General features: G+C 39.6%; 1 protein-coding gene across 1 annotated transcript in view; it reads right to left on the reverse strand.

Moving 5' to 3' along the window:
- TMEM131L (transmembrane 131 like) overlaps nucleotides 1-23,565 on the reverse strand; it is an 80,619-nt gene that overhangs the window by 25,094 nt on the left and 31,960 nt on the right. Inside the window, 13 exon segments of the mRNA XM_030449895.1 lie at nucleotides 6-123; nucleotides 1,078-1,147; nucleotides 1,412-1,582; nucleotides 2,203-2,356; nucleotides 2,973-3,078; nucleotides 3,808-3,916; nucleotides 4,279-4,337; nucleotides 6,689-6,842; nucleotides 8,652-8,729; nucleotides 14,785-14,895; nucleotides 17,370-17,486; nucleotides 18,556-18,679; nucleotides 19,550-19,621. Coding sequence (XP_030305755.1) covers nucleotides 6-123; nucleotides 1,078-1,147; nucleotides 1,412-1,582; nucleotides 2,203-2,356; nucleotides 2,973-3,078; nucleotides 3,808-3,916; nucleotides 4,279-4,337; nucleotides 6,689-6,842; nucleotides 8,652-8,729; nucleotides 14,785-14,895; nucleotides 17,370-17,486; nucleotides 18,556-18,679; nucleotides 19,550-19,621 — 1,443 coding nt within the window.

Genomic DNA, 23,565 nt, shown 5'->3' on the forward strand with positions numbered 1-23,565 from the left:
CAGACCTGCAGGCTTCCCCACGTCTTATTTTTTGCCATCTTTCATAAAGTTCACTTGCAAGCTCAGAATCCACATCCCAGGAAGAATGGTCCAGAGTGAGACTCTTCTGCCAGAGCAGATTTGCTAAAACAATAACAGATTTTTCATTTTCAGATTTTTTTACAGAGATAACACTTGCTTCTTTCATCAATCTACTTCTGAGCACAAGTGATCAGTACCTGCAGAGGGTCCTGACAAAAATAATAAAGGTAACCCACTTTTTCTCTTCAAAGCAGGCATGTGAGGTTAAACATATTATTGTCCATATCTGATTTGCTTAAAGAAATGCAGAACCACAGTAATTCCATGTGTGGTGCACACAAGAGCATGAGTATTGTACAGGCTTTGTATGATCTAGTACATCTTTATTCTTGTTCTTTCTAATGGATACCACTAAAAAGTTATTATGTTACCAGTAGTCTTCACACAGAACTCTCCACTGATGCCAATACACTACCAGGATCATATGATATTCTCTACATAGTAGTACAACATTATTGCACAGCACAGCAGGGACCAAAACAAATACCACAGCTTGGCAGAAATGGTGTTTTCATTTTAGTTTCTCATTCTGAGATCCTGATTAAGGTTTGTTTGTTTTGTTTTGCTTTTTAATCAGACTTCCCAGGATTTGGACCCAGATTCTGCACTTTTTCCAATCACTTGAGCTACTTGGCATCTTTATCATTCTACCTAATCATTTCTGAAAAAACATGCATAAGAAGAAATCAAGGAACAGTACACCACCAATGAGAATTTAAGTCCAAAAAAAATTTTAAGACAGAACAAGAGCTTAGCATGTGCTATGGAATTAAGAGGTCTGAAATACTGCAGTGTACTCAGTACTGGTTACTCAAAGCCATTTATATACTGTTAGAAAACTGAATAGTTTTAAAAGACATAAAACTTAAGTACTTGTATGAACAATCTCAATCTTCTTGTTACAACTCCTGATACATTAAAAAAAAATTCTACAATAAAACTATCATCAGATGCCTTAAAAAAACCCCAAAAAAACCCAAAACAAGACAAGCCTACCTGAGTCTGACTTTCCCAAGTAACACTGAATATCACAGTGGGCACTCACTTCAAAATGAAGACCTCCCTCCTGAAAAAACAAAAGAAAAACTACAATTTATCATATGGCAGAAAAACAGGACAAATTTCAGTTTCCCAGTGCATAATTTGGACAAATCAAAGAAGATAACTTAGGTTGCCTACAGAATTGTGATTCCATTGCTGTTCAGCTCTGGGATCTCAACTTCTCAAGATACAGAATGGTTTCACAGGGTGGTCTGGTACTGAGTTTTTCTTTCAGAACTAAAGGACAGATCGACTTAATTTACAGCATATTTGCAACTGTATACAATACCTTGGAGACAGTAGAATGTATCTGCAGAGGTATCTCAAACATTATTCCAACATTTGTGGCCAAACAAATACTAGAAAGCACATTTGTTGCAGTGTCTTTCACACTGAGCTTCAAAGAAAATACATTCCAACAGCCTGGAGGTAGAGTCAAAGGTTCAGCAAAGTTCAGAATCTAGAAAGAACCAAACAACTGGATTAAAACTGGTATGGTATTTTGGGGGCAAGCAGTACCTTGGAGAATGTAAACTTTCTCTTCCTTTGTGATTTCACTGTTATTAGACACAAATATGTGACCATAACTGATCCATAGAGTGCACATATGTAAATCTCCTATCTAAATATACAGAGAGCCAATCAGAAGCCTACATCAGATCTGTCTGGTACAAACAATTGCACAAGTAAATTACTGCCTTTGCCTTCAAAACTTCAAAGCTCATCTATGTACTGAAGACTTCCATTAGAACCTATGAAGAAATGCTGAATCCTGTAGAGCACAAACACACATGCAACAATTCTGAATAGAGCAATGGTCTCTAATTTGATGCATCTGTTGATGCAACTCAAATGAAAGAATAGTTGCTAATAAAACAATAATAATCCAACAACAACCCATACATTGAACACTGTTGAGAGAAGACCTAGCAGTTACAGGCATACATACACCTTTATTTTAAACTGATTTCAACCAACTCTGAGAACACCAAGTTCTTTCAAATGACCCATTTTGTATGCCAAAGGTCCATATCCTTTAGTAAAAAACAAAATGCTCTATCAAGTGGAAATAAAGGTCACCTTTAAAATGCTCTTTGTTTCTCTGGTTACGAAGACTTCATTTAGTTCAACGCTGAAGTCAAAATTGTTTGTAAACCATATGGACCAAAGTCCTGAAGCATTATGATGTGGTTCTATATGAAACAACGCTGCAGAAGGATCTATGTCAAAATACCTGTAAGCAAATACAGAATAAAAATAAATACATCTGCACTGAGTACACATAAATGGTCCACACAAGAAGATAACTGCAGTATTCTTGCATAATGAGGCTCTTCTATGGTTTTAAGGGAAAGAACAAAATTATTTCCTTTAGAATATTCATATAGAAGATCAGAATAAAAATTGGCAAGGACAATGTAAAAGAAGTAGGCAGGTAATCAGGCTATGCTCCAGTACAGCACTGCCTACTTCTTTGTGACAGTGGAGTCTGGATGAAACTGGCAAAAGACAACTGAAATTGCAGTTTCTGTAACTTCCTCCTGCACTGGATTAACAAGGATGGTAAAATTTTATCACAGCCTCTCAACATTTATACGATACAGGCTGCTAAGGCACATCTTTTTACTGGCTCCTGAAATTCTTCCTGGATAAAAGACTTTAAAAGAACTGTTGCTTGGAATGTCACAGGTCTGTATTCATAAATGACACTGCAACATTAGGAAAAAGCCTCTTCAATATCCTTTGAATTTTTCAGTGATAAAGAAAGCTAGCTTCAGTTTTTAAAGAAGGCTACAAAATTTTTTCTGAAAATATCAGTGAATGCTAACAAAAATCCACTGCCAACCCACCCTTCCCTCACAGGACAGGAAAGACAGGTTCTTAGTGTTGTAGTGCCTTCCAACAGATTATTCTTCTTATGGTCAGCATAAGGGCTTGCACTGTCACAGGATGCAGCTGCAAGAAAAACAGACATACAGGATAATCCAATGCCAATCCAAACAAAAACACATCCACAAAGATTTTCATGTGAGGATTTGGTAGAACACTTCAAGGGGGTAGACTTGCTGGTCCAATTCTCACACAAGTGAACAAAGCATCTGACCACTCATGTTCTTTAGAGGTTTCAAACCTTGCTTTAAGAATAATTTATGAATCCTATACACTTTCAAAAAACACATGTACAACAAAGCTGCAAGGAGCAACCTGACCAATTTTAACCACTTGTCCCTGGCATGGCATTCTTACTTATTATCAGTGCACATTGCCTCCTTTTAATAAATGAAAAACTGTTCAGAAAAAAAGAATCACTTAACGTACAGTCCTTTCTTGCTAGGAAAAACAAGTCCCACTGTCATCATGAAAGCAGCCTGTTTGAAACATGTTTAAAGTCTATGCACTGCAGACTAGTGGTCAGAATAGGAAACAAGCTGGAGGCAGGAATGGTTGAATATTACAGCTTTGCTCTTTCACAACAACGCCTGGGTCTCAGGCAAGCCTCTTCAGTGATCCTGCCAAGAAATGTCATAGAAAATGACCAGCAAAGCACAACTGCCTTTTAGAAAATATATTGGGAACAGAAAAATAACCACAAATTGTTTCAGGGTCTCTATCTGCTGAAAAAGCTACCCTTTGATAATCAAATCCTGTTTAATCATAATGTTTATAATTATACATAGCCTGTACCTTTACAAGAAATAGAAGCAACTTTTGTAAAGTTCATAGATGATGAAGATAGTAGTACTGGCTCAAACTCCACAGGTGATGTGTCTTTTTCTGACAACTGCCGTACTTCCTGCATGAACACAAGACACAGTGACCCTTGTAGCAGTAATACACTAACACAGGAGTTACAATAATAACAGTATCATCTTGTCAAATTTGCAAACCAATATCTGCCATTTTCTCCCACCTTCTAAATCATCTGATGGATTTTTTTTCAAGTTAACAGCTCTATGTCTTAAAAAAAAATAGAAATCCATCAGTGAACTACAACTCATCATCTCAGAGAACTATTCACCTTTTGGGCACGTTTTAAAAATACAGAAGCATGGTATTTTCCACCAGGAAAATCAGTCTGCTTTTCTAGAGTGGGCTTGTTAATTCCCCAGTCAAATTCAACACCCTAAAATGTAACTTCCTGAAGCCCAGGATTACCTGGATATGCACGAGGCTGTTCCCAGAATGCATGACGTACACATCTACTGAGGAATCACCTGTCCAATAGAATGAACATTGAGGTAAGTTCATCAAGGATGGAAGCACTCTTGCTTTGTCAGCTACTCATGAAAAGAAAACCGAATTTAAATTAAAAAATATTTGTGTGACACCTACTCTTGTAAAAAGGAAGAACTATTCATAACTGAAGGTGCCAATCATTCCATAAAGAAGAAAAAACGCTACTCAAAAAGATTTTTGGCCACAAACACGAAGGCAACCATCAACAGTGAATCTTCCTTCATTATCTCCTAAATCCAAGACAAAACTCAAGTCCTACCTCTCCCACAGGCAGGAAGACAGGAGGCATGGCTGAAGGAAAGAAGGATGGCTATCTACTGATACAACTTTCACTTGGTCTAAGGGCCAAACTATAAACAGTATGAGAGTCCAGTAAAAAGTGTTCTGCATATGCACACAGCTACACAAGATCCTGGCTTGCCTGCTTTGAACAACAAGCACTTTCAAGAGTCAAGGCAAAGTTGTATTCAGTGCAATTAAACCTTTTGGGCTTAAAACAGGAGTGGTCCTATCACCTGGTAAGGTAGTAACCTCGAGCAACAGGAGATGGGTGTAATACAGTAAGAGACAGGAAGACAAGAGGGGCACAGTCTCAAGTTGTGCCAGGGGAGGTTTAGGTTGGATATTAGAAAGGATTTCTTTACAAAGAGGGTGATCAGACATTGGAATGGGCTGCCCAGGGAAGTGATGGATTCTCCATCCCTGCAGATATTTAAAAAGAGACTGGATGTGGCACTCAGTGCCATGGTCTGGGAACTGCAGTGGTAGTGGATCAAGGGTTGGACTTGATGATATCAGAGGTCCCTTCCAACCCAGCCAATTCTATGATTCTATAAGATGACTATTACACCAAGGTGATCATCACACTTCCATGAAGGAAGATGACCCAAGTTCTTGCCCTTGTTTACACCTGAATTACATCAGTAGATACAGGTTGACATAAAAAGGACATTCTCCCCATTCACCAGGTACGATTTGTAATAATGAGTGTCCTTTGCTCAGCTGCTTAAAAACAAGACTCTAGGTGCCAGCTTCCAATAGAGGGTTCAGTGTGTTGATTCTGAGTGAGCAGATGCTCCACATACCCACAGCTGTTTAAAGCACAAACTCCTCTTCAGTCTCCCCAGCTGCCCAGTTCCCCCCTGCAGACCCAGCTTGCCTTCTGTCCCACTCTGTGTGCAAACACATGTGCTGTATACTAACACAGGACTGTGTTCCCTTTTGTTAGATCCTTACCTCAAGATCATGTGTCTCATTTAAAGATACAAACAGAAGGTAAACAAGCATTGTGGTTTGATATGGTAAAGCCACCACTGGTACTGATGGGGTGCATGGAACTTTGCACCAACCAAAAGGCTCATATGACCAACCTCTAACAAAGTGGGGACTTAAAATTGCAGTAATATAAAACATCCTTAACCACATACTTCTAATACTGCAGCCATCAAGTGTCAACAGCAAGGACCCTTAAAACACAACAGAAGTGAAAAATTCTCTACCAAGCATCACAATAAATGCACGAATACAACCCAACATAACAAAGCACTGGCATCAGTTTCATATCTGTGTAAATATCACATCACAGAACAGGCATGGAAGGGACAGCATATATTGTTCTGGGACTAGATCCTGAATGGAAATTCCCAAGAGACATAAAAGATCACATTCTTTTTTTACTAGTGTTAAAAAAATATTATTTTAATATAGATTCTTAAGCAGTTCCTTCTTCTTCAATCAGAAAGCAAAACTGGAAAAAAGTCTAAAAAAAAAGCTATTTAAACAAACTGCAAAGCTCTGTAAATATTTTAAAAACTCCCAGAATTAGAATATTTGTTTACCCTATAAATACAGCATAAAGAAATTGCAAGAGTTGATTTTTTTTGCCTGTTGAAGTCTAGTTTATGAGAACAACTGATGCACACATCTGATTACCTCGTTACCCAACTTTCCACAAAACCCACTATCCCCAGTACTGTACAAACCATTCTGCTTTCATAGTCCAACATAATTTAATCAATGGGAAACCAGAAATGCAGTTGTAAAAATTGAAGGACTGTGACATCGTTCCATATTATTGAAGCAGACACGTAAGCACAGAGGACTAAAGAATGAAACAGATGTAGATTTAAATTGTCACCTACAGAAAGATGACTGCACTTAAAGCCACCCATCTATACAAAGTGGCTGACAAGCTGTATTTAGTTAAACTGATTTCTTTTCCCTTACATGCAAAATTTAGCTGTCACTGAATTTGATTCAATTTAGCACATCAAATTATAACTCATGTATATAAGTTCTATTACAATTAACAGTCATATTTAGGACTTACCTGAGGTCTTTGTTTTTTCCATTGCTACATAAACTACAAAAAGATTCTCCAGTAAGTATTGTCTGTGCTCCACAAAATCTTGTTGGGCATTTTCCATTCTTACCGTTAAGCTCATTTCTAGCAGCACTGGGTCATCGGACATAAAACAGCAACTCTGGAGTGAGACAAGGGAACATAGTGTGTGTGTGGTGGGCAAGGGAACAGAAAAAAACCATCACAATAAGGTATTGAGAAGTTAAAGGTATCATCTAACAAGCAAAGTTTCAGCACCAAAGTTCTGGCAAAGCAGCAGTGAGGACCTTGGCTAAAGTTTCTGCAGAAACCAAAGGTAGTGCACATACAGATAGCACAGCAAAAACACAGCTGATAAACAACTGAAAAGGACACTGAACCTTGAAAGTATGCAAATTTATAAACTGTCTTAGTCAGTCTCACCTCAGGGACTGCAAAATAGTTTCCTTTGTTAAATCCTCTGCCTTCAATAAAATGTGCCATAAACAGGCTGATGTATGTGTCTTAACAGTAGGAAGACAATTCATGTTCACTAGTCTGTTTATAGTTAATTTTTCCAAATCCTGTATTTTTTGTCTCCATTCCTCACTGAAGTAATTAAAAAAAACCCCTAAACATACATGTACAATTCTTAATAGAAAACTCTGTGGTCAGGTTAGAGTACTTCAGATCAATACAAATAGAATCTTTTTTCCTTCTCGAGGTAGTGGGTGCTGTTCAGATAGTTGAGTCTTAGCAAATACACAGACAGCATTTCACAAAAAAATGAAACCAACAAAGCCAAACAGAACGAGACAATTAATAGTAACATGAATTGAATTTGTCCTGCATAGCACCATGAAGGTGGCTAAACACAGGCTGTGATGCCCTACAAAGAAGCCTAATTTTCTCAGGAGGAGGAGAAAACCTCCACCCCTGGCAGATGAAGTGCTCCTGTGAAGTGCTTGCAGAACACCTTCAGCTAATCCAAAGTCCCACAAGGAGGTCCAGCAGGAGTGGGGAAGCCTCCCTGAGAAAGGGATGCCAGTCCACCACTCATACAGCATCAAGAAGAAACCCTCAGCACCCAAAAGGGCTGCCAGGAGCAGAAGAGGAGTCTGCTGGGGGTGGCGTGCCCTTGAGAATCTCACAGAAGGCAGCTGCATTGCATGGAATCACAAACACTGAGCTGCACCTTCTTCAGTGCAATGCAAGAATCAGACATGGGAGTAAAGCAACACAAGATCACTGTGACACATCAGATGCAGAAAAGCAGCTACTGAGGCTGTGCCTCATCACACTCAATGGAAGAAAAGTGCCAAAAACCACAGTGCAGACCTATGTATGTGAGCCAAAAAACCTCCCCATCAATACCATCACCTCTGTGAACCAACACCCCCTGACTGTGGGAGGACAGTTTGAGGAGAAATGGGAAGAGGATATTTGAATGGTGCTGCCCAGAGGGAAGAAACCTCCCGTCCTGAGCATTCAGAGCTTTTGGAGGGGGCTCTTTCATTATCAACACCACTCTGCCTCAGCTCTGCCCAATGCCAAGGCCATCTTCAAAGCTTTCTGAGCACTAAGAATTATCAGCTCATCAACATTTTGTCAGTGTGAATCAGAAACCTGTGAAACCTTTCTGGAGAAAGGAAATTACAAGAACCTAAGCACTTTTGTACTCCCTGTAAGCAATACAGCACCTGCATATGAAAACACTAACTTGTCAGGTTGGGGTTTTTTTGGGGGGGTTACATCCCCCCCTCTCTTACAATTTATAGTGTGATAAGTGTGACATTTAATCCATACCACAGGGCACAGCTTTATAAAAGCATAGCTGAAAGGACAATTCCCTTTTAAACTGAGACACTAGAAATTGTATTAATGCTGAAGCTTCGAGGTCTGGCAAATGCCTCTCTAAACCTGGATTAAAATTAAAAGGATTAAATAGATATAAATTGAGAATAGAAGATACCTTAACTTGCTGATACATGTCATTAGGTAAACTGCATTCAAGGTGAACATGCAATAGACTGGCATTCAAAGTTTCTGCCTGCAAGAAAGAAAAGTGAAGAAAACATCTAGCATATTATTTCAAAGGATGTTATCATATAAATTCAACTTGCACACCACTGCTTACAAAGACAACAGTATTATTTCCATATATGCATGATACAGCAATGTAAGGACATTTTTAAAAATAATATAATTACTCTGAACAGTAGGCTAGAAACCAGTCTCCAGCTCTCAGGAAATCCACTTACTTATCAGACTATTATTACACATGATTATTAAATATTCATATGGCATCAACATTAGCCAACCTTAAGAGTTTTCATGTCAATAAACTGTAAGCAAAAGAGACATTTTGGCACTATGTAGAAGCTTCTTTCCTTGGTTTCTGTCTATTTTCTTTGCTGACTGAATACTGAAATACAGTTGCTGGGCCAAGAACATAACGCTTCTTGGACATGATCTCATATGTAGGCTTCATACCAAAATGGATAGACAGAAAACACGTATTTCACCTTTTTATTGACTGGAAAGGAAAAGGACATTGATTGTGCCAGCTTGTAAAGCACTCATAAATCTAATGAGGCAACAGTGCCAACAAAGCCAATCATAATTAATGAAAGCTATCTGGAAATCTGGACTGCCAAATTACTTGAAAAAACTCCTCAGCTAGTACATCTTGATTCAAAATTAAAAAAAATAAAAATTCATCATGACAGACCTGTCACTCCATCAGTACCTTTGTTACAGTAAATTTACCTGGTCACTTTGAGAGGTGAAACCCCTTGCAGTTTCTCTTGAGATACTGAACTATCTGAGTGGGGTATCTACAGGTGCAACCGACTAAACAATTTGTTAGTTGATGCCACTGACTAAAAGTTTTCAGTAATTTGATGCTGAAAAGCGAAACTGTGAAAACAAGTTTTTAACCCTACTTTCTCTCTCCCTGGAACAAGCAGAAGGGGCTGAGTGCATCTGAGAAGGGAGTAGGTAGATATATCACACATTTGACAATTCACGGGGTCCATGAACACATGGACCACAGCCCAAAGGAGGCCAACCTACCTTGTGCATTCCCGATTCAACAGGATTTCATACCATAATGACTGAAGCTTTACACAAGAGGGCGATGTAACCTCTTCAAACCCTGTCCTCAGCCCAGCTCTCTAAAGGGCACAGAACCTGCCCTCTCTTTTCTTTTTTACAAATGCTTCTGTCCTCATCAGATTTTGAGCACATTTTATTTCAAAACATGCACCACTTACTAACCTCTCACGGGCATGGCTGCTGGTGGAGTTCTAATGAGGCAGTAAGATTATACAAAGAACAATTTTGGGGGTCACTTGTCAAATAAACCTTGATGATTAGACTTCCCTTTTCAGCAGTTCTTGAAAGGACACTACCTAAGTAAGGAGTTGTTAGCCCTTACTCAATGACATTGTATTATGTAGTTTAAGAATCCACATCTCTATTTAAAAAATAAAATTAAGTCAGCTAAATAATTTTTCCAATTTTTTTTTTTTTTTTTTTTTTTTTTGACCTGGCATAGATCTACATGGGAAACTTCTGTCACAATAAAATGGAACCTGCTAATGTAACATTCACAGAGGGTAAAAATATAATTGAGTGTACTTGATGTTGATCTGTTTTCCACAGGTATTTTTTATTTCTTTGTGAAGCCATCTTCAGAAAATGAAGACTGTTTTCATTTATCTGAAGCAGGTAAGAGATGCATAACTGCCATGTCCATAAACTTACAGCACTGGTAAGATGGCTGTGTTAACCATAAAGAGATGATAAAGCACCTGAGAAGAAAACACTGGCAAAAGCAGAAGTCAAAAACCCAGGACCACATCATATCTCCCAGCAATGCAAGCACTCCCTTTACACTTCAAATATCACTGCTGATGAATCAGAGCAGGGAGCTGAGCTATGCAGACTCTGCACCAGAGGCAACCAAAAAGGAAAGGCATGGCAGAAGGGGAAAACTTAAAAATAGTGCTGCAAAGCAGTACAACCACTGCCACTTCCTTGCTTTGTGCCTCTGTCTTGTATTAAGCAGATATGCTTACATATCCACACACATAGCACCCACAAGTCCAGTATGAACTGAATAAAATAGTCTGATACAAACCAGGCAATTTAAATTCTTACCATTTTTGGTAAGCTGTTTCCTTTAGATTTTAAGGAAACAGAAGCCTATTTAAAAAAAGCAAACAGAGCACCTAAAAACCCAAACCATCTGATCTTCAAGGACTCACTCTCCTGGTAAAGGTCTAGGATTCTTGCTGGGGGATAGAGCAGTAGGCAAATAGTAAGGAAATAATTAATCCATCAAAAGAGACAGAGAATCAACAGGACAGCTGGCATCAACAGCTACAGAACACAGGTCACTTTCAGAGGAACAATTCCTTGCTCTGCCTTAGGTGCACTGCCAATCAGACATGGCTCTGCACAAGATTTTCTGAGAGATATTCCTGTATCATTATCATGTCTGTAGAGTTCAAACCACTCCTGGAGTTCAGCTACTATACCAGTATAACTTTAAAAGAACGAACAAGAAGCAAGCCTCCTTTTCCTTCTGCAGGCTGATACTCCAAAGGTTCTGTTCTGGACAGTCCTTGCCACTACAGAGCTGTTAAAGAGCTAATTCCACTCTGAATGGTGTTAATAAGCTGTCCTGTAATAATGATTCAGTAGAGTTTCATCAGGCTTTTTGCAGGCAGTTATCAGGATGGAACACCAAGAAAACTGCTGTGCTACTCCCTCCCTTCTCCACACCCAAGCACCACGCTCACACACTTGCTTCTCTGATCCCATGTCCATGGGCACAAAACCCAGCTTAAGAAGTCTTGGGTTCCTGCCAGTACCTGCAGTATTTCCCACATCATGGGTTCATAAACTCCTCTCAGAAGCCAGCAAACTGATGTCTGTGTCTCCTACCACAAGATATCCCATCCTGCAGGTAACTCCTGACATTCCCAGTGTGTTTGTAAAGCATTTTGAACTCAACGAGGCAGTGCTGTAGCTGCCTTCTTAGTGCCATCCAAATACTAAACAATGCCAAAAGCTGAGCAACTGAAGCAAAGGCTAAACCAGGTGAATAAACAAAGATGACCTATATGGGCTCCATCATCTGTTTCAGCTTAGTGGTGACCAGCCACTGCTCAATGGCCACGTGGACATGTTCTAAGATTTGTGTTGGACATAGCTCTTCTCACCCCCTGAAGAATGAGCCAGGAGCCCAGAAATCCTAGGATCCAGAACTATAGCCAGAGCATGCCATCCCTGAACCCTTCAAAAGCTGAAATGTTGCAAAGAGTAACAGAAAGAGGGTGAAATTCAACAGCAGAAAAGCCAACTTTGTCTTTCTTTTTCCTTATTAATCACAAGAATTTCTGCTTAAAAAAAAAAAAATGGGCAATGATTGAGAAAAAAGAAAGGTCAGGTACCTTGGTCTACAGAAGGATAAAAACAACCTTCAGTATCAATGGAAGTTCATTTTCCAACAAAAATACAAACACAAATACTATTAAATACCACTGTAGAGGTAAAATTTTATCTATAATCGCTAGGGATATGTGATATTTCCAACATAAATAATATGTATAAGCAAAAATTCATCTTTATCCCTAGATACAAATCTGACTATTCACCTTCAAAAGAAATTTCTACAAAGTAGAGAAGCTACAGAAAGTGGGTGTCAGTTTGATAAAGAAATGGACACTTCATGACTGAAGAAGATGGTACAGAGCACAGGCCATTCAGCTTGGCAAAGCAGAAGCTAAAAAGATGTGATGCTACCTACAAATGCTTCTAGCTATCAGCACCAGAAGCAGGAGTTATAGAAACTAAATGCATACCTTAATAAACAAACAATCTGTCCACAAAATAACTCACACTGGAAGTCAGGTTTATGTTTGCAACCATGCAAAGTGTAGGAAAAAGTATCTGGGCTTATGGTAACAATGCCTCCAGAAGATCTGAAAAGCCATTTTTATAACCAAGAACATGGTGGGACTTAACGTGCTTTTGGTTCTGAGGATCCAGGATATCAGTGTTACCAAACAGCCTTTTAAACAGTAGACAACAGAGGCAAGAAGTAGACACACCATGCAGCAACTGATGAGCTGTCCAAGCAGTATCAGTAGACTTCAGAGGACAGGACACTTTTGCATTTTGAACTAGACACTGTAGCTCAAGGTCACAACTCATTCATTCCAAGATGACAAGGAATGTGTAAATGAGGCTTACATTAACTTGAACTTACACTGGTGTTTTACTTCAGTCAAAATAAATGGAGGAAAGTAAACGTGCACAGTTGGCTTGTATTAAATGCTTTTTTTGCTACACAACTCCATTGTGTGGTTAATAGTTATGTATCCTTAAGTTTGCACATTCATAATCCCTCGGTGAAACCTCTTAGACCTCCCTTCCACAGCTTTTAAGCCTAAAATATAAACTGCACAAATTATACCAATTTTTATGGGACTTGGATCAGAATATTAGCAAGGTGAATTCAAAGAGGCACTTCTGGAGAAAAGAGTTATCCATAGAGCAACATTCTTCTAAAAAGAACCCAAACTCAAGTCATTAGCTATTCTTCAGTATTTAGATCTTATCTGCCACCTTCAACAACTGAGGAGGCTGCCTGCTGCTTTTCTGTCTAAATTGGTAACATTCAGTGAACTGAAAAGCAATTCCTCAATTATAGGCTGGCACAGGAAAATTACACCCAGTGCTAGGAGAACTGAGTCAATGCTCTCTCCCACAGCTCATGTCCTGCAACAAGACTTGTGCCAAGCGGTACCACACTGCATGCCAAATGTGAACTCAAGCTTCTTCTTTAGAGAAATAAAGCATAGGAAAATGTTCCTCACTATGCAGTACAGGAAATGCCAAATGCTCCCCCAAACTTCTCTACTTAAGAATTCAGACAGAACTGTGAAGCAGCAGCCTGCATCCAAACTTTAGACAGTGCCCAACAACAACTCATTGAGCCAGATGTGAAGATCCAGAGGGACACCATCATGAACAGCATTCAAAACCACTCCTCAGTTCTACCCCTACCACCCAAATTACAGAATCTGAAGATTTTTGGTTCCTTCACAAGAGCCTGTGTACATCCATAAGCAAGCACACCCAGGTGATTACAAGAAAGAGACCAGTATGGACAAAAGAAAGGAAGAGAAGGAAATTGTGCATTATCCTCAGGTAGAGGGAAGATTGCATATAGCATAGACCTAGAGCATATACCTAGAGGACTGAAAAATATGATCTGACTTGAGAATTTTTCTCAGGTAGAGCAGAAGACAACATCACAAAGGTAATCAATGCAGCTTACATTTAGATAAAAAATTAAATTCTGTTATGTGCTAAGATACTCTAAAATATGTTTTTGAAAAACACAAATCTGTGTACAATAAAAAAGGAAAAACTAAAGATCAATTTTTCCAGTTATTTATTCATTTGAAAGCTTCTACATGGCCTGGAAGACTGAAAATACCTGCAACCAAATGACAGAAATTGTTAAGGCTTCTTTCAGCTGAAACAATTATGCCTCATAAATCCACTTTGCTGTATATTCCGAAGCTCCCTGCCTTTGTAAAGCTGAGGTAAGCAAAGCTGCTAAGTTCAGCAGTTATGCAAGTCAGGAGGGGATGCTCCAGCCTTGACTTCCAGCTCTTGTTCTCCTCCATGCAGCACACCATGCTTGTTAGCTCTGGCAAACTGCTGGCACAGCCTTGCTGTGAGCCAGTGTGGGGAAGGGGTCTGAAGTAAACACCAGAACAAACCAAAACATCCCTCCCTCTCAACTTTACAGTACAAATTATCTTTTTTGGGACAGATTAATTCTCCAGTTTAGTACAGAGCAGGGCCTCACAGAGGACAGCACAGAAGCATGAATGAAAACAAGTGGGAATAACTTAAATGCCAAAGTCTGTCTCAGAAAACCAGAGCCCCAGCTCATCACAGCTGCCCTGTATCTTGTGACCTCTCTCCAGCAGTCACTGGTATATAGATTTTTTGTAAATGTTCCAGCATCCCATTATCCCAGATTGATGTTTCATCTCCATTTGAAATGTATACTGTACCAGTGTGTGTGATGCCTGGATGTTTTGAATGTGTGGAAGCAGTAAGTAGGCATTTGCTAGCTGCACTTTAGGTTCTTCTGCAGAAGATGTCAGAGATCCTGTTCCAAAAACCTGTTTTAAAAAAAGAAAAGGTCATTACATCAATATCTGCTATTCCAGTTATCATTGTAACATACAAAACTATTTTTCTAACAATAGCAATCTTCCCAAGAAGGAGATTGTTTTTTCACATTAGATTCTTTTAAAAGACAATTTATAAAGTTCCAATGTGGAAAGTAACTATACACATAAATGGAATTTTAGCACCTTCACTCATTCAAGCAGTATTACAAAAACAGAGCAAAAAACCTCACCAGGTGAGCATCAGGTTATCTCAAAACAAAAGCATCCGAACTTTTACTGCTCGTCCTGCAGTTACAATATACATATGACCATTTGGCAGTTTGGTAATTTCTAGAAAAAGATTTGTTATTTGTGCAATTGCATATTGAACTCAGCGGTTTTGCCTAAAAAATTGAGTAAAATAATTTTTTATCATAGAATCATAGAATCATAGAATCATAGAATCATAGAATCATAGAATAGGCTGGGTTGGAAGGGACCTCAGAGATCATCGAGTCCAACCCTTGATCAGCTACCGCCACAGTCACTAGACCATGGCACTGAGTGCCATATCGAGTCGCTTTTTAAATGTCTCCAGGGACGAAGAGTCCACCACCTCCCCAGGCAGCCCGTTCCAATGTCTGATCACCCTTTCCGTGAAAAAATTCTTTCTAATATCCAATCTGAACTTCCCCTGGCACAATTTAAGACCATGCCCTCTTGTCTTTTTGAGAGTTGCCTGGGAAAAGAGACCAACCCCTGCCTGGCTCCATCCTCCTTTCAGGTAGTTGTAGAGAGCAATGAGGTCTCCCCTGAGCCTCCTCTTCCTCAGGCTGAACAGCCCCAGCTCCCTCAGCCTCTCCTCATAGGATCTGTGTTCGAGTCCCTTCACCAGCTTGGTTGCCCTCCTTTGGACCTGTTCAAGGACCTCATTCTAAGTCTGCAGTTTTCAGAGCACTAAGGTTTGCAAGTTGAGTGTTTTTACTGCACTGATATTCTGCTCTGCTAAGATAGTTTATGACAATAAGATTCAAGATAGTGGGGGGAAATTATTAGAGGTTAAGAAAAATACCTTGAGGTATCACTTGTATGCAAAGATTTATAAGGTTCATTTATTTTTCTAATAGAAAAAAAGTTTTAGTTGAAAAGATACAACGATGCATTCTGCTTTCACTGAAGATCTCTACCAATAGAAAACATCAGATCAAAGTAAATATGCTATTTTTTTTTTTTAATGGAGGCACTTAGAGAATACATTTTATTGTAATGATACTTCTCTTTTTGGGTGGATCTTTATGCATAATCCTGCATAAAAGCATTAGAAACATCAAATATACTTCAAGGTGCTTGGGTTCTTAAGAGCACTGTCAATGTGCATCAATCAATTGATGCCCAATTTTGAAACTAAATGCAAGCTGAAATCATGGGCAGCTTCTTTCTCTGTTTCAGGTGGCTGGCAAAACTGCCCATGAAAACCAGTCCATAAATGATTTTAGCAGCATTTCAGCAGGAGACAAACTGATTTTTTTTTTGGTGACACTGACAACTGCTTCCCTGCAATCTGCTGGGAAAAGTTCCTGGCTGAGCTGACTGGCAATAAACTGAGATTTCAGGAGTGATAGCAGGGAGAGGAGAGACATCAGAAGGAAAGGTCAGTCACTCTATAATGCAATCCTCCCTCATCATTGACAAAAAGTGCCTGCCAAATGTGGCATTACCTCTAATAAATATTAGATAAATGCAATATTTGTATTAAAAACCATGTATTTCAATTGAACTTATGCTTTGATTTAAGGAGCTTTATTTTCCAGCACAGTATCAAAGTATGGGAACAGAATAGAGCCGGGTGGCTGATTAAAGCTGGCATTGCTTTTAAATCACTGAATTCAGAATTGGATTCCTAACAAATTAATAAAAGCAAAGAATTTAGAGTATATAGTGTCCTTTATAAAAACAAACAAAAAAGCTTAAAACTTGAATTCAACAGTTAACCAGACAACAGCACATTTAATGCACAACCACTACTTTGACTTTCATGTTTTAAGGGGCTCAACTTCTCTCTCTGCACTACATCCTCAATGTATTTATGTAAAATCCTGCAGAGCAGTTGAAAACCACCTAAAGTATCTCCTAAATATGTTTTTAATGACAAATGCATTCCAGGACAGGACAGTCTAGACTGCAATAGGAAACCAGTCAGTAGTGACAGGACTGTGATCTTGCAAACACACATATACAAATCCAGCTAGTTTTACTACCACGAGTAGCCCCACTAACAGTAGTAATTTTTAACCATATACTTGTAATGAGGGATCATGAGACTAGCAAGGTCTGGTAAAAGGGATGAATTGTAAACATAACCACAAGTGATTTGTACCAGGAATTTAATGAACTTCTAAAGTCTCAAAGTTCAAAATGTATGTAACTCCCTTTTAAAAACACAATCAAATAAAAAAATCAAGCTAAAAAAGAAGAGTAATTACCTGATATGAAATTACTCCATGAGATGAGGTATTTATAAATAATGAGCTTTCAATACTGCCTTCTTCTGTTGGCAGGAAAAGTACTCTGAAAGAAATTTTTCCCATCGCTGGAATCACCTGCAGACACCACAAAGAAACTTGCTGGCTTGGTGTTGGTGAACACCAGACCCACCATAGAGTGGCACAGACATTTGCAGATGTATACCCCCACCCGTGGATCCTATAAGCAGAATCTCAGCCCTGAGAAGTTTCATCTGTCCACAACTCTTGACTCTTTTCCTACAGAGAAAACTGAGACCATGCAGTAACTTGCTGCATGACAGCTGCAGCTTCTCAGCTGGATCAGACCCCATCACTCAAGACCCATTTTTGCACAGGAAGTTCATCATGCAGCACCACCAGACTATGTGCACAAAAATGCTTCCCTGCATATATGTACATACTAGAAAGCACCCCTCCTCCCCAGTGATATGCAGGCAAATGAGTAAAAACAGAACTTGTGCAATACAATTAGTAGGCAAAAAAGTTCAACTGAAAGAACGTCTGCACAGTAATACCCATCCACACACAGTAAAAGCACAGATCAGATCAAAGTATAAAAAAAAATATTTGCATATCAGCAGATGATAAAATCTGGACTTCAAGCTGAGATGACAGAGAATCACTCTTACCATGTGTTATACTGTTACAAATAATTTTAAAATTTCAGAGTTTAATTAATGGTTTTAGATCATAAGGCAATTATGCTCACAACTGCAGGAGAAAATGCATAAAACATTTCAGTGCAGTTTGGGTTTTGGGGTTTTTTTTGAGGAACATGCAGCAAGACCATTCAAAAGACTGTAAATTCAAGGCTGTAAAACACCCACATGCCTGTGGAGTACTGCATAATGCTGCACAGAATAGCATGAAATTTAAACAGCCTCTTAAACACTGAAAAATTCTTCTCTTTGTGTATTACTGTAAAACACATTTCCAACTGTAGTTTTTGGATGTCTTCTCCCTTACCAGTCTAAGCAGAAGTGAGAAAAAAAAACCCAAAACCACTAGCAAAACAGAAAAAAAAGTTGGAGGTCCTACAAAAAATCATGAAGAAAAAACACAGAATGAAAAGCTTAGTCCAAAGGAAGCATGAAGGTTTGGCACTTGGCCATTACATAGTTTCCAAAAGTACATCAACACTCACCCGGCTATGAGCAGGAGACACATGAAACTGTCTAGTAGCTGTAAACACTGAATTCACTACAACTTCTCTATCTCTACAAGGGTTGTAGGCATGCAGCAGTTTAGCTCTGGGTAGCCCCAGTAATCTAAAGGGAAGGGAAAAAAAAGAAAGAAAATATTCACTTTATAAAGCACAGGCAACACACAAAAAAGCAAGGAACAAAAATCACTCTAAAACATGTTGATATGCAACTGTTTTCTAGTTGTAACTATTCTTTGGAAACATGCCCCCAAAACTCTCTATTATACAAAGACAAGTAAGTAACATTGGGATATGAGAGGTGCAAAATTCATTTGAGTCACCAAGAGTTCAAGAAAACAACAATCCATATCAGGCACAAAGTTTTGAATTCAAAAGTTTCAATAACCAAAATCTCATTTTGTCAGCTACAACAACAAAGCTTTTGCTTTAGCTAACACATCCTAAAACCCAGTAGCTTATACTTTCATTCTCTACATCCTCTCAAACACTCCCTAAGATCACAAGGGGAGTTGTGGGGAGTTGTGTTCCTTTCCAGCTACTGGTAGACCAAACACTTATTATCATTCAAGAATAATTTTTAAACTTTTCTTAAAGGAGAATTAAAAAAAAAAAAAAAAGGAAAAAAAGTATTCTACCACTATGTTTTGCTCCCCTCAACTAGGAAGGCAATTTTTCAAAAATCAGAAACATCTATACAGAATCACCTGAAATGTACCCTGAATGTGTTACGTCTGCCTATTCCCTTTTCTTCCTCCCAAGAACTATGCTGATTGTCATTTACAAAGTTTTGCAAGGCAAGAAACACAGTTCCAACTCTGAAGGAATGACTTATTTCTTTTTCTTTTTTTTTTTTTTTTTTTTTTTTGAGAATGGCAGAATCTCAGCTAATGTCTCTTTATTCAAACATAGCCCAGTACTGCTGTTCATTCCAGGTTCATTAGCAATCAAAATAGCAATAATGTAAGATACTCACTGCATTCCAAAATGCAGAACTGATGGGTGAAAATGTAAGGCCTTCCCATTTGGAGCCATCTTTGCTGAGAAGCTGAAACAAAGAAAAGAAGCTGCAATTAATATTTAGTGGACGTGACCCAACACATTGCAGGGTAGAAAGATCTTTCTTCTATTTCCAAATCTTTTCATTCATTCCTCTGGTTGCCATAAGGCTGACATTTTATGAAGGATTCCATACAGGAGCACATGCTGAAAAGTTCATGCCAGTAAGAGAGCTGTTTGAGTAGTATCCCATTTTAAAGGTAATTCTGGCTTGGACAACCTCCCTTCCTTTTACATATCCCTGCTGCCATGCCACTACATCTGTGTATGGGGCTGCACAGTGAGCTACAGAGGGAAAACAACTTGGAAGAGACCTGGGGGATGAAAACTGCATCAGCAGAAAGCAGATCCGCTGCCTTGTCAATTTGACATTCACACAAGCACTGCTACAGGCACACCTGAAAGATGCAGCGGAGTGAACAGCAGCTTGGGCAAAATCCAGCATCAAAAGAAGTGGTTGCCTAGTTGTGGCTCTATTGCAAAAGCCAACTCATTTCTTATATGCAAAAAAAAAAAAAAGAAATAATATGAAACACACTCATCATCAGCTTTCCTTTGCCCTAGGAAACTTCACAACGAAGTTCTCATCAGTTCTAGCACACTTTTAGCTTATTACAATATAAGTCAATGCCGTACAACATAGTCAGAAATCCCAGGATATCTCCACCACTTTTCCTAATTAAATCTTGCCCTCCACAAGTTGCAACAACCACTGTGGTAAAAAAACAAGACCAGCACTTGGTCATTTCATCCACGTACCCAGTGCTATGCTGTTAAAAACTTCCCCAAAAGCAGGCTGCATGCTACACAGCCAGAGCCAGCTTCATCTTTACTGGATGATGCTTACGAAGAGACTCCTAGCAAGGATGAGTCTGAGCAGGGAGGGATGGACTGTGGTCTCATTAGTTATCCAGCTGCTCTGCATAATGTGTGGTAGCACAGTTAATTGGTCCCCACTTTAAAAACATAGCTCTGTAACATTACACCTTTAATATACTTAAGTAGGTACATAATTCTGTTGTTACACTCCAAACCATTAGAGAAATCATAATTTATTACCAGTCAGGAAAAATCACATTTATTTTATGAAATGTTTCTCAGACAAGGGAGTAAATCCCCTTGTTGCTGTGGCAGGAAGAATGCAATGTATTCAGCTGCATTTCTGAGGAGCTGCTGGAAAATAACTAAAGAACAGATAACGAACAGCAAAGTCTGGCTGAATCACAGCCTCCTTCCAACCACCTTGTCTTAGCTCTTGTTCCATTCCTTGAAACACTGCAGCAACCAGCACCTTCTTCCCCTTCCAAAAGCCAGCATCAAGGACATACCCAGAAAAAAGTACGAGTATTGCTGTTGTAAACACACACATATTAAAATTACTACTACAGTAAAAGCTCCAGACATTTGGGAAAAAGGACATTTCTTAAGGGTCCTTGGATCTTTTTTTTTTTTTACACACACACACACACACACACACACACATATATTGCAAAACAAAAATTAAGCCAGTAATTTATACACTATAGGATCACCTTGAACCCCATCCCTGCTTAAGTTTCTAGCATCTCAAAGGCACTGATGAAATACCTTTTCCCACTGGAAAAAAACTGCTGAGAAGCACAAGAACCTGAGTCCTCCTCTGTGCCAAATCATCTACTAGGCAGCAGCTCCCCAAGACTCTCTTATCTGCCTTCTGGGGAGATCAAGCAGCATCAGCTCTTTTCCTCTCAAAACTCACTCTCTGCAAAAGGCACTTAATGCACTAGGTGCAAATGGCAGCTGTGGACCTAAGAGACTGAATTTCGTTTGGGTTGAGTGAACAAGGTTAAGCTTGTTCCTAAAAATGCCCGATATTCACTGTTCAGAAACCAACCACAGCCAACACTCTAACAGCCAGAAAACACCTTCAGAGAGCAACAGCAGCAGCAGGGATCCCAGGGCTGCACGAAGGCAGCCTGGATCCAGGATGGCCAAAGCAAAGCCTCAGCTGACAAACTGCAGGCTCTGAGCTGATTTCTGAGCATGCAGATGATTCCAGAGCATCCCTGCACACTGCTCCCCAGTGGGCCCATGGTTACAAGACACCCAGCTTCTGCTCTGCACCCCTCAAAAGCTGCTGCACTGCTCCAAGCCCCAGCCTGGCCCCAAAAGCAGAACAGCCCCATCCCTGCTGTGCTGTGCTCATAACCCTGCCTGCTGGCTACCTCCAGGGTGTCTGCACCACTTATCAGCAGCCCCAAAGCAGTGCCAAAAAAATAACTTGAGAACAGTTTATTCAACAGCAAGACCAGTGGAAAGAGAAATCCACCACTGTTTTGGTTTTCCTTTGCCCCAAGGGAGAAGACCACAGACTGAAATAGCAGGAATGGGCAGGGGATCATTCTGCTCATTGCACCTGAACAACGATTTTAAAGCTCCTCACTATAGACAGGGACAGGCTGGTTACATTAGGAATTTACTCCTCCAGTGTATTTACCACAAGTGTTTTAAAGCCAGCTGGAAGCTGGCAGAACACCCTTCTGCATCCCCACGCTCCAGACACAATTCAACACATTCAGATTTCTGCAGATCTGACACTGAAATAAATGTCAAAGGCAATTTATTAAGACATTTAAAAGTTCAAGTAACTTTTTAAAACAGAACATATGCTTTCTGGATTTATTTATTTAAGAAACTCATCCCACTAATAGATTCACCTCCAATTATGCCAAAATTTTCTATTTTGGCTGCAGACTACACGTCCAAAAAGGTGCATGGGTCATTTTTACGAGAAAGTTACAGGCCTGGAAAAGACCTACAAATATCAGCCTAAGATTGGAAACCTTGAAAGAACAATTTTAAAGAAATAGCCCTCTTTGTCACAGGAAAAGCCTGATTTTAAACTACTCTTTAACTGCTTTTAAAATCAGCTAACATCACATTAAGGGTGCCATCTAACAAAGATGAACTGAACACTCAGTGGCACCTCCCTGCTTTTTCAGGCAGACCAGTGGAGTTTTGATTTCTGAATGATGAATTTTGATTCAGCAGGTCAATGCCAGCATTTCAGGGAACACTAAGCAAAAATAAGTGGAGGGAGGGAAACAGGAGGAAAAAAATTGGGGGTGGTGGTGAAGAGAATTCCTGGCAAATACTTTGAACCCGTAGCAGTGATTGCCTTTGTATTAAAAAAAAATAAATTTAACTGACCCCATTATCTCTTGACAGCCCAACAATTCAATGCCTTTTCTCCTCCCCATCCTCACAGAGTATTTAAAGCACTGACACCCTGAACCATCCATGCCCAGGAAGAAAATTAAGGAGAGCTGAAGCATTGGTGATGTGCAAGGGGGCTCCACAGTTAGCCAGGGAAGAGGGGAGATGTGGGATGGGAGCTGGGGGTGAAGGGTAAGGTGAGCCCCAGAGACCTACAGCTCCATCCTGCTCCAGCTCATCACTACAATTCACAGAAAACATGCAACAGAGAGGGAGAAATCCCAAGTGTGCACACAACCCCCCACACCAGGGATGCTTGAGGAGAAAACAAAAAATGGGGAGAAAACAAAAAAGGAAGTGGAGGAGGGGATGAGGTGAGGAAGATGGGTGACAGCGTGGGGAGGAGGATGAAGGAATCCAAAAACCCCTGACCACCTGCACAAGCAGAGAAATAGGGAAAAGTTATGGGGTTTTGTTGTTTTTAAAAGAAGCACGAGCTGTAAAATCTTAAGCCCTCACTGAAAAGCCAGAGGTGCTTCTCTGTAGGGAAAAGGGCATCAGAGGAAAACCCAGATGTTCCAGTCTTTTACAGCATTTCCTGCCCTAGGAAAGAACATTTACGTATTCTGTTGATGAGGGACCAACAAAAGAGGATGCTAATGCTGTTAAATACATAGCTGAAATTGTTTGGCCCTGGCTTCTTTCAGTTCTGTTACTCTTTGATGTAATTAGTAACAA

The sequence above is a fragment of the Calypte anna genome, chromosome 4A (genome assembly GCF_003957555.1).
Source record: "Calypte anna isolate BGI_N300 chromosome 4A, bCalAnn1_v1.p, whole genome shotgun sequence".
NCBI classification, from domain to species: Eukaryota; Metazoa; Chordata; class Aves; order Apodiformes; family Trochilidae; genus Calypte; species Calypte anna.